At 36.3% G+C, this 13,657-nt stretch overlaps 1 protein-coding gene across 1 annotated transcript in view; it reads right to left on the reverse strand.

The window, feature by feature from the left end:
- HSD17B4 (hydroxysteroid 17-beta dehydrogenase 4) overlaps nt 1–13,657 on the reverse strand; it is a 62,849-nt gene that overhangs the window by 48,156 nt on the left and 1,036 nt on the right. Inside the window, exons 2-9 of the mRNA XM_057372153.1 lie at nt 11,509–11,562; nt 7,267–7,374; nt 6,663–6,722; nt 5,658–5,679; nt 5,505–5,551; nt 4,671–4,755; nt 2,720–2,907; nt 288–379 (exon numbers count right to left, since the gene is read on the reverse strand). Coding sequence (XP_057228136.1) covers nt 288–379; nt 2,720–2,907; nt 4,671–4,755; nt 5,505–5,551; nt 5,658–5,679; nt 6,663–6,722; nt 7,267–7,374; nt 11,509–11,562 — 656 coding nt within the window. The remainder of the gene's footprint in view (nt 1–287; nt 380–2,719; nt 2,908–4,670; nt 4,756–5,504; nt 5,552–5,657; nt 5,680–6,662; nt 6,723–7,266; nt 7,375–11,508; nt 11,563–13,657) is intronic.

Below are 13,657 nucleotides of genomic sequence, written 5' to 3' on the forward strand. Positions count from 1 at the left end.
AAAAATGTCATTTGAATTTCAGTATCTTTTCAACTTTAAAAGAATTGTAACAATCAAATCGRTAGCATTTTGAGCACACTGCAGAATTTGACGAGGCTCCTACTGCCTAAAGTGCTCATCAAATACTGCACAACAGGATCAACCTTTCTTCTCTTTATGCTGACTATACTGTTCACACATTAATAGTTTCAGCAAGACGTTTAAGACTGGACAAGATAAATAACTGATTTTGGGGGAAGGAGAAAAGAGAGGAAAAGGGGGAAGAAAGGAAAAAATAAATAAATTACCTCAAACAGACTGCCATTCTCTGCACAACTCTCATGGCAAAGCCAAACTACTAAGGGAGCAACATACTCTGGTTTGAAAGCATCAATCAGATCTAGAGAAAATTGGAGGGGAAAATCATGGAATACAAATACTCTACTGTTTCACCAAATTATTCAATCTAACACCCTTTGATGAACATCAGAGCCAGGAGAATTTGATCAACAGCATTCTGTCATGACAAGAAAGGTCAAACTAAGTGAAGCATTTGAAGATTCAATATATATGAACAACTCATGAGATACATATATGCCACCAAACCCCAAGACATGACTTCTCAGCCAGAGACATAAAAGCCTGTTTAAATGTTGGGAACACTGTTACATACAAACTGCAAAGCCAGGTAACATTCCTAAATCACCATCTGACAGGCAGCCCAAAACAAGGACAAGCCAGCTATATTTAATCTTGATGGAGATGCACCTGAGCAATTTTGCTTTTAGTCTGCTAGTCAGCCTACATAGATGAGACATTATGAAAATAATTGCAGCTGCTGAATGTTTGAGAATTATCACATTTGGAAATGCTGATTTTTCCAAATGATATAGATAGAAATTATCAGCCCTGCTGAACTTACATATCATTTCTATTTTGGGATTTTCATTGGCATATGGCATAATAGGAAACTATCTCAAATTTGAGACATTGTCATAGAACAGACTCTGGTTGTCCAGGCAGTTCTTAGCACATATTCTATCCGCTCTCTGAATAACTTTGCTTAATTTTCTTTTCCAGCTTTTAGAATATTATTCTTTCAACAGCACCAGATAAAGAGCTGTTCCTCAGCTGAAGGTCATCAAGTATTTTCAATTATACCCAACTTTTCCCAGGTGAGCTGGGAAAGCTTAYTATTATGAGTACTTCTTTAATAGCAAAACAAAATTAAACAGAAATTCATTTTTAGAAATTCCATAAAAGCAGAAGGAAGTTGAATTCCATTTAACATATCATGTTTTAAGTGCATAACAAACTCCTTGGGCTTTTCCAAAATATTTAACCTTATGCCACAAACAATTTAGTCTCCATTAGCTAAACCGAGATTAGCCCTAGACTGTCATCATTAATGCTTTAAATCCACTATTAAATTATTTCAGAAATCGGTAGTAGTAGTGTAAAAAAAACCCAACAATATTACACAAAAGATCCCTCTGCATTTAAGAGCTCTTAGCAAGACCAACAATATGTGGGCCATATGTAACTGGCAGCAAAAAAGCATAGATTGCACATATCTGAAGACAAATAGGAAATATTAAGACAAGTGTAATTTGGTAAGACATCTGCAAATGTTCTTAAAGTTGTGGTGYTCAAATCTTCTAAGATTATTTGAACATTAGGACAGGTATGGAGTGAATGAGATAACAATGAGGAGTTTTTTTATTATCCCATGTAGATTAAATACCTTCAGAASAGGCCAACTACTATACTTCATTTTACATGGCATGCTTAATATATTTTGATCTTCTGTAAACAACTGCAATAAATCACTGAAACTGCTGGGGTCACGGAGTCACCTGGATTATTTAGATCTAAACCAGGCTACTTCACTCAACCAAAATCAAGCATTCAATCAGTGCATAACGTACAAAATATATTACTCTCCAATACCCAGTAGTTTGCCTGTCTATCATTCTGACAAATGTGATGATTCCCTTGGCTTTGATATCTGCCTATCATCAGGGAAAAGGAGGTCAGGAGAAAAATGAAATAGACTTATTCTAGAAGACTTTTTGATGTCAATTTCCTTTTACAGACCTTTTTTTTTTTCCAAATTATTTTTCTTTCTTCTGGTCATCTACCAAAGTACATAGTGAGTCTATTTAYTGTAAATTTACACTTTACACACAACTGACTCCTAAAGTGTTCCTTACACTGACTTCCCAATGCAATAACTGTTAAAACCTGTTCAAACATTCTAAGATTAGTAGCTGYGCAATAAAGAAAAATTAGGCAACTCAGTTCACTATCATCTCCTGCTGATCATGGAACCACTAAGTACACACATGACATGTTATGCAAAAAGTCAGTATTTTGCAATTAGACAATAYTGTAACAAGGGCAGACACCTTATGCATGTACTTGATTGCACATGTGATGAAACAAACCAGCCCTTCCACTATTGCAGGAGGATCCTGGAAGAGATTACAATTAAAGAGGCTTGCCATATGAAATTGCTTTTGCAAATGAGAAAATTTGCTTATATCTTGTGGCAGAAAAAAAGAACTTCTCACAACAGACAAAGCAAGTAAGCTGACAGTTCAGAGACAAAAAAATAGTAGGAACAATGAATTTGTAGTATATGAACTGTGAAACACTCATATTTTCTAAAAGATAAGCAAGTTTGTTGTGCTGCACCTGACTGAAAAATACCAGCACATGTAGACTTTAAATGATTCACCTTGTGGCATGACAGTCTGGGTCAGCCTGGATCCAGCAGTAGGAGCAATTGTGTTGCAGTGGATGTTATACTTCCGGCCTTCAATTGCAATTGTGTTTGCAAGACCCAAAAGACCAAGTTTTGCAGCACTGTAGTTTGCCTGACCAAAGTTTCCATATATTCCAGCAGCTGAGGATGTCATAATTATTCTTAGGAGAGAAGAAAGGAAAAAAATAGATTTCCATTATTTCTTCAAGTGATTYTACACCACAGCAGTTTCCAGTTTCCATTACAGTCTCCATATTCCACAAATCAAARTATGCAAATAAGGAAAGATTACAGTTTTGCAAACAATCAGGTAACTATTTAATGTTTGATGCATAGCAAAAATCTGACAAATCCTGAAGCATTGTCAGGTAACAGAAAATTAACAAAGCTAGTTGAGYTGTATTTCTGAGTGACACTGCAAAACTAGGAAAGATATTCTGTGACATTGGGTCACAGAGAAAAGTATAGAGAAAAGTAATTTCATTTCTAACCACATTTCCGATGGTGTTATTCTTACAACTAATAAATGGTTTCAGCACTCAGAAAAGAATTACTTCATTGAAAATTATTTCCCTTAATATTATCTACTTGGTAGATATCTCGTAATATGWAAAGATACATTCTCAAAGAATTCACTTTCAAAGAATTCTAATATGCATTAAACTCATGACAGAAGAAGACAGAAAAGTCTTGCTCTTWGCTGTCCCCATTATTGCTGTAGAGGTGACTGAACTGCTCATAGAAGAGCTCGAAAACCACTGCAGTTCACAACTGGTTTGAGGCAAGAAAAAGTTGTGCTGCAGGTCATCTCAATTCAAAAGAAACAGTTCTACATCTTCACTTCTAAAAAAAAGCCTTATCAGAATCTGTTCAAATCTATTTGTAAGCATACTGCATAGCTGGGATCAGCTTATATTTCAATTTTTTTATCTGCCTCACTGCCAAGAATCTAATGTTTTAATCCAAGTAAAGAGATGTGTTGCAAATACTGGCTCAATATGATGATGATGAATAAAAGCTACAAATCCTATGTAAAGCAGGCACTTTGTAGATGGCATAGTTCTATACATAAACTGTATTCATGTGAGCAAATACAGAAAGGAGTCAAGGGAAGCATTCTCCTAAATGCATGCRGCTCTAGCTTGTTTTGAAGGAGTAATTTAATTCTAAACTCCTAGACCTAAGACTTCCGCTATCCCCACAGTTCACTTCCCTGGATAAGCATGAACATTATTTATGTCACAGGATAAGGATACAACTCACACAAGTTTTCAATGTGTGGGTATGTTAAGATTAATATAATCTTATAATATAATCTTATAATATAATCTTATAATATAATCTTATAATATAATCAGTGCTTTGATAAGGTTTTTGATTACAAAACAATAATGAAAAACCTTAAAATCTGATTTCACTGCACTTCTCTTAACAGAAATACATACTAAAACACACTAAACACATCCAAAACTTTTAAGACAAGTACATTTGTCCAAAGGGTTAAATCTAACAAACAAAAAAACCCCACGACAACCCAACACCAAATAAAACACTCATGACCTATGAGCAGAACTGCACGTACCAGTCATTTGAATAAGAAGCAGCAGGACAAGAGTCCCTCACAGTTGCAGTAATGTACAAGGAACAAACATTTCTAACCAGTTCTCATGAAAAGAACTGGTATCTTTATAGTCTTATAACTTCCATTCAGGATAGTCAGAAAAACACTTTAATACATGAAAADAAACCTTTTTAAATATTTGTCGGGGGAGGTAGAGAGAAGGGATCAGAACTAAAAACACATTTGAACTGATTTTGCTTCACCCTTGGGAAAGTGACATGCAAAACTCCTCCTCCATTGTTTGGACATGTATCAATCTGTTATATCCTACTGAAAAATGAAAAACAGAAGACACACTTTTACCTGCCAAATTTCTGGTTTTTCATATGATTCCAAGCAGCTCGAGTGACCAGGAACGATCCCCTCAAATGAATTCTATGAATTATATCTAAGAACAAATTAATGTCAGTTTAACAATTCCAGAATTTTGTCTCCCAACTTGAAATGCACTATGTTTCTTCTTTGTGACAAAAAATACACTCTCTTCACACTGTTACTAAAAGAATGATGGGCTTTTTTTCCCTTTTGATAGATCATTTTTCAGTAATTGCTGCACATACACTGATCCTGAAGGGGCTGCCCACATACACTTTGATGGGACTCTCCTGCACAGAATGCAAAAGCATTCAAAATTCCTGCACTTAAAAAGACTGAGACAAGAACTACAGAAGATACACCATCTTTGCAAAAGTCTTCTCTATTGGCTTATCACCATTTGCTAATCACCATCTACCATCTCAATTAAGGTTTTGCTTTTTCTTCTGTACCTTGGCACATYAGCTTGCTTTGCCCTCCAGTTAATTCTGAGTCTTTTAAGCCTGCTTAGTATTCAGCCTCTCAGTGCTGGCACTTGGAATGCTCACAAAAACTAGTTTGTGTAATTCACATGGCTCTTTTCCTTACTGCTTTCAGCAACCAGGAGTGGGAAGAAGAGTCCCTCTTCTTCTTTGGAACTACATACACCTATCATGCATTGCAGCACAGCCCTGGTTTGCACACTGAAAAAGCAGCTTATATCACTAAGCTTACAGSGCAAAAGGTAAGCCTTCCCTGCATTTTCTTTTTTCTTGTTCCAATGGGAGGGATGTACCTATCACACAGAAAGGATATTTTGAAGTCATTTGAAAATCAACTCACCCCAGTCTTCATCACTTATCCGAACAAATGAACGGTCTCTTAGAATCCTAAAATGCAACATTGGGAAAACAAAACAAACACAAGATCRACATTTGTTTACATGAAAGGGGCAGCCCAGACTCAAACAAGACAAAAACCCTCAGGTATACTCACCCTGCATTGTTTATGACAATATCTGAAATTTAAAAAAGAAAATTACTTCAATGCACTGATAAAATGCAAGCTTGTATCTATTTTCCCTCCCACTTCTAAACCTATCCAGACAAAAACATTGAACATATACATCATATTACATGTATTCTACACCTCTTTGTCCTGATTAATAATTCGAAAATAATTACAACATAATATTTCAGGCAAGGCAAGTCTCAAACTGACAGAGACCTCAGCAGGACAAAGCCTGRTAGCAAGGTATAGCTGTGAAGTGCAGGCTGCCTAGGAAACCAGTACCTGCAGGATGCAGCCATCCTATACCATTTCAAAGCCTGCCTTGAATTTCAGAGTGCCCCAATTATGCAGTTCAAGCCACCATCTTTGTTGCAGTAGCCCAAAGGATAACCAGAAGAACCACAGAGTCACAAAACTGATAAAGCAACCTGGATCATAACAATTATAGATATTTAATTAGGTTCCTGTTGGCTTTGATTATGCGCACTTTTAACCCTGAGTTAAAACCACCAAGTGGCTTTATATAATGACAATCACATGATTAAAAACTTTAATTGTTAAATAAAATACTTCAGGGTTTTCTTCATTTCTGTTAATGGATTTTGAACTTATATAGGCAAAAGAACTTCCAAAACATGAAGTGTTGCTTTCAGCAACTTTATGATAATTCTATGTAGCTAGTTGTAAYACTTCATAGACTCTCTGCTTTGTGACAGAAATTGTAAACCATTATTGAACTTCCAAAACTCGGAAGGACAAGAAAACAAGAATCATATACTAAGCTTTAAACTTCTGCTCAAATTACAAAAAAATCCAGAAAAGCTGAACATTCAGATTAAAACACCTTATTCAAATTTCACTGACCACAGGTATCAAGGGTTGGTAAACACTACTGTTGTCACACTGTATTTCACATTCATGTTGTTAATTGCACTGTTTGTAATGTCTTTCCCTTGCAAACAAGTTTCAACATTAATTAAGCAATTGTACCTATCCTCCCAAAAGCCTCAAGGGCTGTCTTCACAAGCTTTTCACCATCTTCCACAGAATCTGTAAGACGAAAGTACAAATGTTCAAAGAAAATTATTTAGATATTTAGATATTTAGATACACAGCACTTTCAGGATAGTAACAACTAATTCCATAGACCTAGAAAATATAAATTGTGTACAATCTCAGTGAAAACTAAATTCAAATTCAGCCATTATCTGCATGCGGCCTAAAGCAAATTCCATACAGTAAGTCTAAATGGCACAACATTTGCCACTGCAAGAAAAAAAGGAAGCAAGGCAAGCAAGAATCACCCATTCCCATTTTGCCTCTAAAAACTGCTTATGGACAGCTCTTTAATACATCAATGTAAAAAAATTGGATAAAAGAGAAGAGCATTAATAGACAAATCTTAATAAAAGAACCAATTAATGCACTTGCTTTTAGCAACTGTCTCCCCACTCCACATAATATTACATCTGTCTAATGTATATGTTATTGCCAAGCTCGCAGTGTTCTTTCACTAACCAGCGTCAACTTTTCATTTAACATGTCCACTACTCCTACAGATACAGCATTACACTTGCCTGCAAAAATAACATACCATAATTGGGCACTGCCTTCCCTCCTTTTGCTCTGATTTCATCAACAACTTTGTCAGCAGCTGAGGAGCTTTTGCCATATCCCTTGAAATCACCTCCAAGATCATTTACTGTGGATGACAAAGAAATGAAATTTTTGTTGTTAATAGTCAGACTTCATGACCTGTCCTTACCTCATTACCACATTGGAAGTTATAGGGAGTATTAATAAAGCCTGATGCATCTTAATCTTATTAAAACTACAGATGATGAGAGAATAGTAGGACACATAACTATACTTTTTTAAAAGCAGTGCAACATACATTACCCCCTTTTTAAAATAATATGGAAAACAGAACTTCTCTTCCCCCATCATGTATTCAACTTGTGTGCCCTGCCCAGGCTAACTCTCTAATTGTGTTGTAGTTCAGAGATTAAGATCTAGATTACATCCCAATCATAGGCAATTTATTCCGGTCTCTTGTCAAACTGCTCTAACTACAGCATAAACCATGAGCAAGACTGAGAAGACTTTGTTCCTGTTTAATAGAGTAGCTAAACAGTTACAACACCACTACAGAGAGATCCAGTGACCTGAASAACTTGAGAAGTGTCTGCTCTGGAGCTTCAGATGCTGCACCTGTGGGATAAGTGGCCCACCTGACACGCAGAGCTGTCCCAGGCTGCTCTCTGTACTGGGGCGTGTGTCACTAATGGCAGCTGGAATGTACCATCACCACACTCTGAYACAGTCCTGTATTTGCACATCCCAAGCATTATGGAATTACGAGGGKAACAAAAATACTCCCAAAAAATCCCGTACAAACATTGTAGTTAGACAAGGAGCTTGTAAAAATTGTATGAAGTTTTGTTTAAATGGGTTCAAAATGGAATTGTAAGAAAGCCAGAATTGACTGAATTTACATGCAACACTGGTATTTTGCAAAACAGTTTTTTGATATGGCGAATTCCAACTTTCTGCCTTCTAACCTCAAGGAGCCAGGCACAGTAAAATCCACAAAATATGCACGATATTCTTGCTGGTCTTGATGATAAACAGCAATGGCAAGTCTGTTGTATCATCACAAAATGATATAGACCATTTTGTGCCTTTTTTTTTTTAACTCTCCATGTAAACAGGAACACAGCTTGCAGGACACATCACAAAATCCCCATATATTATCCAGATCAAGAAAGTCTGCAGAAAATTTTTGAGTAACTGAAAATGCCAAAGTCCAGTAAAAGTGAGCAYAGAAAGGAGAGGAGGTGACAAAGCAAAAAACTAACCAACCAACCAAACAAACAAAAAAAAACCACAACACAACCAACCAACCAACCAAACAGCAACAAATGAAACTCAAAAAAATGCCCAGCCTGAAGCAGAAAGTATAAATATATTGACAGATTGATGCAAAAAAGAAAGAAGACAAAATCTCCAAGCTAAATTRATCAATCTGTAACAGCCCAAATATGCAGCTAACACAATACAGGTGATGCATTAAGGAAAATTTCTAAGTGTAGTAAAGTGTTAGGATAGGCAACAAAGGCGGACTGCTCAGTCTGCAACATCCATGATATTAGAAAGCAAGTGAGGAACTACACTAGGATTTCTAATTTGTCCTGGGTAAGAAAAGTGAACGGTTCTGTGGTAAACATACATACAAACCGTTCAGTCTTGCTTACACCTTACAACTCTCTACCACAGACAAATTTATATACATTTATCCTGCACTTCAATAGCAATTTGCTGACAAAAACTTAATCAAATATGTCAGAAAATTTTCCAAGGCAGCACAGTACCTTAGGCTGCGCACAAGCACTAACGGAGTTAAAACRAAAATGAGTATTTAAGAAATAATTGAGTTATTCTAGGCTTTGAAAATAATAAAATAACTCCATGAGTGTGATAGAGCAATTAAAAGAAATACCTAAGAGCAAAATAGACAGATAACATTATTTTAAGCCCAAGCTTTACATCATGCAATTTTCAGTCAAAAACACAGTAGAAGAGAGCCAGAGGCTGTAGCAATTGTGACARACCTAGGTTACAGTCCGAACCTTACACAAGAATTCCTCTAAGGCTACRAGTGTGTCATTAGCAGAGCAGCAAAAGCAAACCTGAAGGGTGAAACAGTTGGTGCTGTGAATCTGCCATCAACAGTACAAGTTTTTTAAACAATAAGCCCACTCATTTCTTGCTGTAGTCTGCTGTCACAAACCAGACATATAGAAAAATGTAGGGGTACTGCTAGATTGCATGTTCCAGTTTGTTTTTTAAAGGAATCATGCAATTGAATACTATTTCACTACGCAAACAAAAATACAAATAAGATACATACCAAGAGGGAAGCTTCAAAAGTATGACTAAACTAAATAAAAACAGCAACACAGAAGAGCCCTCAGGTAGACTGGAAGACACAGTAGGTCTGGACATAACATAGGTTGCAAGACAATGACAAACCATCCCTCCCTCCTGCTTTCAACTTTTCCTGATGAGAGACACAAAACATGACAAAAAAGGCAGGCAGCCTTTGGGTGATAAGAAGAGGAAGTTTTCCAGCTAGGTTGTCCATGTCAACCTAATCACACCAACAGCAATTCACTCAACAGAGATGCAGAACTGGACAGAAGTGGAGCCATGTGGGGACCCACTGTTACACCTCCAACTCCTCAAAATATTCCTCCAGAGTATCTGATCACTGTTCTTACAACATAACTTCATTTCCTAACTTAAAATGAGAACTTGTTTTAAAAAGACAAGGCATGAGTCTCATATCTGCTTGAGTTTTAAAAGACTAAATGTTTACACAAGTTCTCAACTCTTTGAAGTCAGAATCCTAAGAGAACAAGAGAAACAAATACAAGCATGTAGAGGTAAAGCAACTGTGCAAGACAAGCTGAAGTGTGGTGAAGTTTCCAAATGGAAACAAGAATTTGCCCTTACAGTCAATTCTTAACTTACTGTTTAGTTATTACACAATAAGGTCAAGAGATAAAGAAGTATTAGCTGTGGTCAGGCAATATAATACATTTTCTTTCAGATCATTCTGGAAAGTCAGACCACCACTCGCTATAGAGAGTCAATACAAGATTTCTGGGTTTAATTGGCTTAAGTGGCATAATTTTTGTTAAATAACAACTCAGTGTGAATTTTTCACATGCACAGTAAATCTAGCAAGTATCAAAGGTAGCAACTACCAGAAAAAAAGAAAAAACAACCTAGATTTTTTTTGAGCTGTCTACATGCTTACTCATTTTCAATTGATGAAGAGAAATTTTATGCAATTTTGTAAACTGAGATTGGGATTTTCATTAGAAAACTACTGAAAAACAGAGAGCAAGTTTTTGTCCATAATCTCTTTCAACATTTCATCTTGAACTCACAAACAATACCTGCACTAATTCATTCACAGGCAGCAAAATCATAAAATCACAGAATTATTTAGGTGGCAAAAGTCCTGTGAGATCAAATCCGACCATTAACCTAACACTGCCAAGTCCAGGAGTAAATCCCAATGTCCCTAAGTGCCACATCTACACACGTTTTGAATATTGCYGGGGTGGTCACTCAACCACCTCCCTGTCCTGCTCCAGTGCCTGACAATGCTTTCAGTGAATAAATTTTGTCTAAGAGTCAATCTAAAAATGACAATGCCGACTGCCAGTGAGTACCCAAGAATATAACTTAACCTTCAGGACGGCGTTGTGGTGCAATGTTTTCACAACTAAATATGCCCTGAGAAAGTTCCATAAAGGAACTACAAAACTACCAGAAATCCTTTACTGACAGGTATTTAGCACAGTCACTGAGACCATGAGTCTTCTGTCCATGAGTAGCAGAAAGAAACAATGCTACTGAGTTACATTTCAGTAACTTTTTTCTTGGGAGAAGGCACTGTAAAACATTCACATATGTTCACATATTCAAATGGTCATASTGGAAGCTTCTGAGCAGTATTTACCCAAGACAACATACTTTCTGGCCACCGACAGTAGTAAAGACTTGTATGCATAAATGAGAGTCAAATCTAGGAAATTATATAACTAGAACTGGCTTTCCAGCAAAGGTAAGCCCTTGGACAAACTTGGGCAACTTGTTTCATAAGAAAATAAAGCTTAGATGCAAAATTCAAACAGTGAAAGATAAGACAGAAAACCATTAAATAACAAAGGTTACTGACAAAAAGGGCATGGACTGCCAAATGCAAGCTMTGTGAAAAGGCAAAGGTTATGGTCTAGATCAAGTTAGTTAAGATAAAACTTACCAACTACTGAAGCTCCTCTTTCAGCAAAAGCCAGAGCATATGCTCTTCCCAAACCTAGTTTGAAAAAAGAAGGGTTAAAAATAAGAGTAAATTTGTTTCCTGGATCACAATTCAAACAAAAGCTGCACAAAAATTGATTGCATCAAGAAAAATGCAACATAATTCAACACAAACACCCTGCAGTTTCAAAGTAAAACATTACTTCCCCCAGGAGTTCAAAGTCTTCCACAAGAAAAACATATAAAAGTAAACAAACAGATAAATAGTAAACAAAAACTCAAACAAACCATGCTTACTCTTTTTTATTGGATTCAACAGAAGCATCTGGGAAAGCTATATGCTGCTAAGTTTGTGCTTGTGATAGAAAAATACATTTGAAAGGAAGAACGTTTAATGTCCTGGGGTAACACTGAAGAAGGAGGGGATGTTTCAAGTTAATTAATTACACCCTAAGTGAATAAGATACTTCTCTAGTTAAAGTTAAGATTTGAAAAAGAAAGTGAACATAATTTAACTGTGACTGAAGATGTATAGACAAAATCAGTTGGGTACAAATGCCTAATACCCCAGTTAACCAAACAGATATGTAGTTTGCCTATTCTAAGAGAAGACTGCCATTTCTGCTTCACATACAAAAGCAAGGGTCTTGGACCTTCACTCTGGCTTGGATTCTACTTGTGTTAGACACCAGACACACAATAAATGATTTACAGATATATTATCCACTGTACCAGCAAAAGTTATTGGGATCAAAGGTGCTGATCTTTTTTTATTCATTTTGAAAGAAAAGGATAATTGAATGATCAAATGATGATCTGTCAGTAAAACATTTCTCAGAGTGCAAGCAGTATCTCTTTACCCCTCACTAGAACATTCAAAGCCAGTTCTCAAAAAAACCCCATGGTTTAAAAAGTAAGAACGTTTTAGACTGTTTTGAAGCACAATAGTCTCATAGTAAAAAGTTGAAAATTTCCTTAAGAGYTCCTTAAGCCTCTGCAATGGAGAGTATGACACGTGAAGTGCATATATGTCTTGCCTCCTGTAACCCAATTTCAAGAAAACTTYGTTTTGTTTTAAAAAGCCATACAACTGAAAAGTGCACAAACCCCAGACCATGCTRTGTGTGCTGGCCTTCTCAGCTGGCTAAGCAAGGATTGAATGCTTGAGAATCAAAACTAATCTTAAAAAAAACATTCAGGTTGCAAAACAATACCCAATGCAGGCAAGAGCAGTAATTCCAAGGGATCTGCTCAAAGTCAAAAGAAACAGTTTTTCGATGTTTGYCTATGAGAAAATAGGTATCACTTTAACAAAAATTGGTGATACAGACATCTAAATAAATTCCCAACTCTGATCTGTTCACCAGTATCCAAAAAATCAATGCTGAAAAACAATGCAGTCTAGACTAATGCAGTCTAACTACAGTGTCATAAACTAAATAAAAGCAAAACAAGAACTAATCTGTAGATAATAGGACATCCCTTTATTTGGGCTTAAATTTAATCAACCACTTATTAAAAAGCTGTTGTTAAATAAAACATCCAAAGGGAGTTTTCTCTACTAACAAACCATTTTCAAGCAATCTAACACCAGGAGTACAAGGGTCACTGTACACACACTTATGACAAGCAACTTTTACTCAGTGCAATGCTTTTTCGMAGCTTTGTTACTGCCACAGTGACCTTGTTTTGCTATTATGCAAGATCTTAACCCTTTTTTCAGTGAAACCTACTATATAGGTAGAAGCTTATAAATATAGATCTGGAAAATACAGAAAAGCACCATAAAAAAAGCTGGTCTCCATTATTATCAGTTGGTCACCTTCAGGTGATGAACATGAACTTTTCAGTGCTTCCCAGAACCTCTTCTTCACAAGGCTCACTTAATCTAGGGCCCCAAAATTATTCCTCCATCTATGTGCAGCGCCACAATATGAGAGCAAAATTCCACAGTGGGGAGGGCAAAACGCTYTTGGAGTAAGGCAGAACAAGCTTCTTAAGCACTCATCAGTAATACAAACTTTGCCTCTCACTCATCCACACTGACAGCTCATACTTTTCCTTAACCATCACAGTAGGCAAAGGTCAAAGCATGGATGCAGAGAAAGAAACAAAAATAATAAAAGGGGGAAGAAACAAACAAAACAAAA

This window comes from Malurus melanocephalus, unplaced genomic scaffold (genome assembly GCF_030028575.1).
Source record: "Malurus melanocephalus ecotype Western Australia unplaced genomic scaffold, MMel_1.1 scaffold_7, whole genome shotgun sequence".
NCBI classification, from domain to species: domain Eukaryota; kingdom Metazoa; phylum Chordata; class Aves; order Passeriformes; family Maluridae; genus Malurus; species Malurus melanocephalus.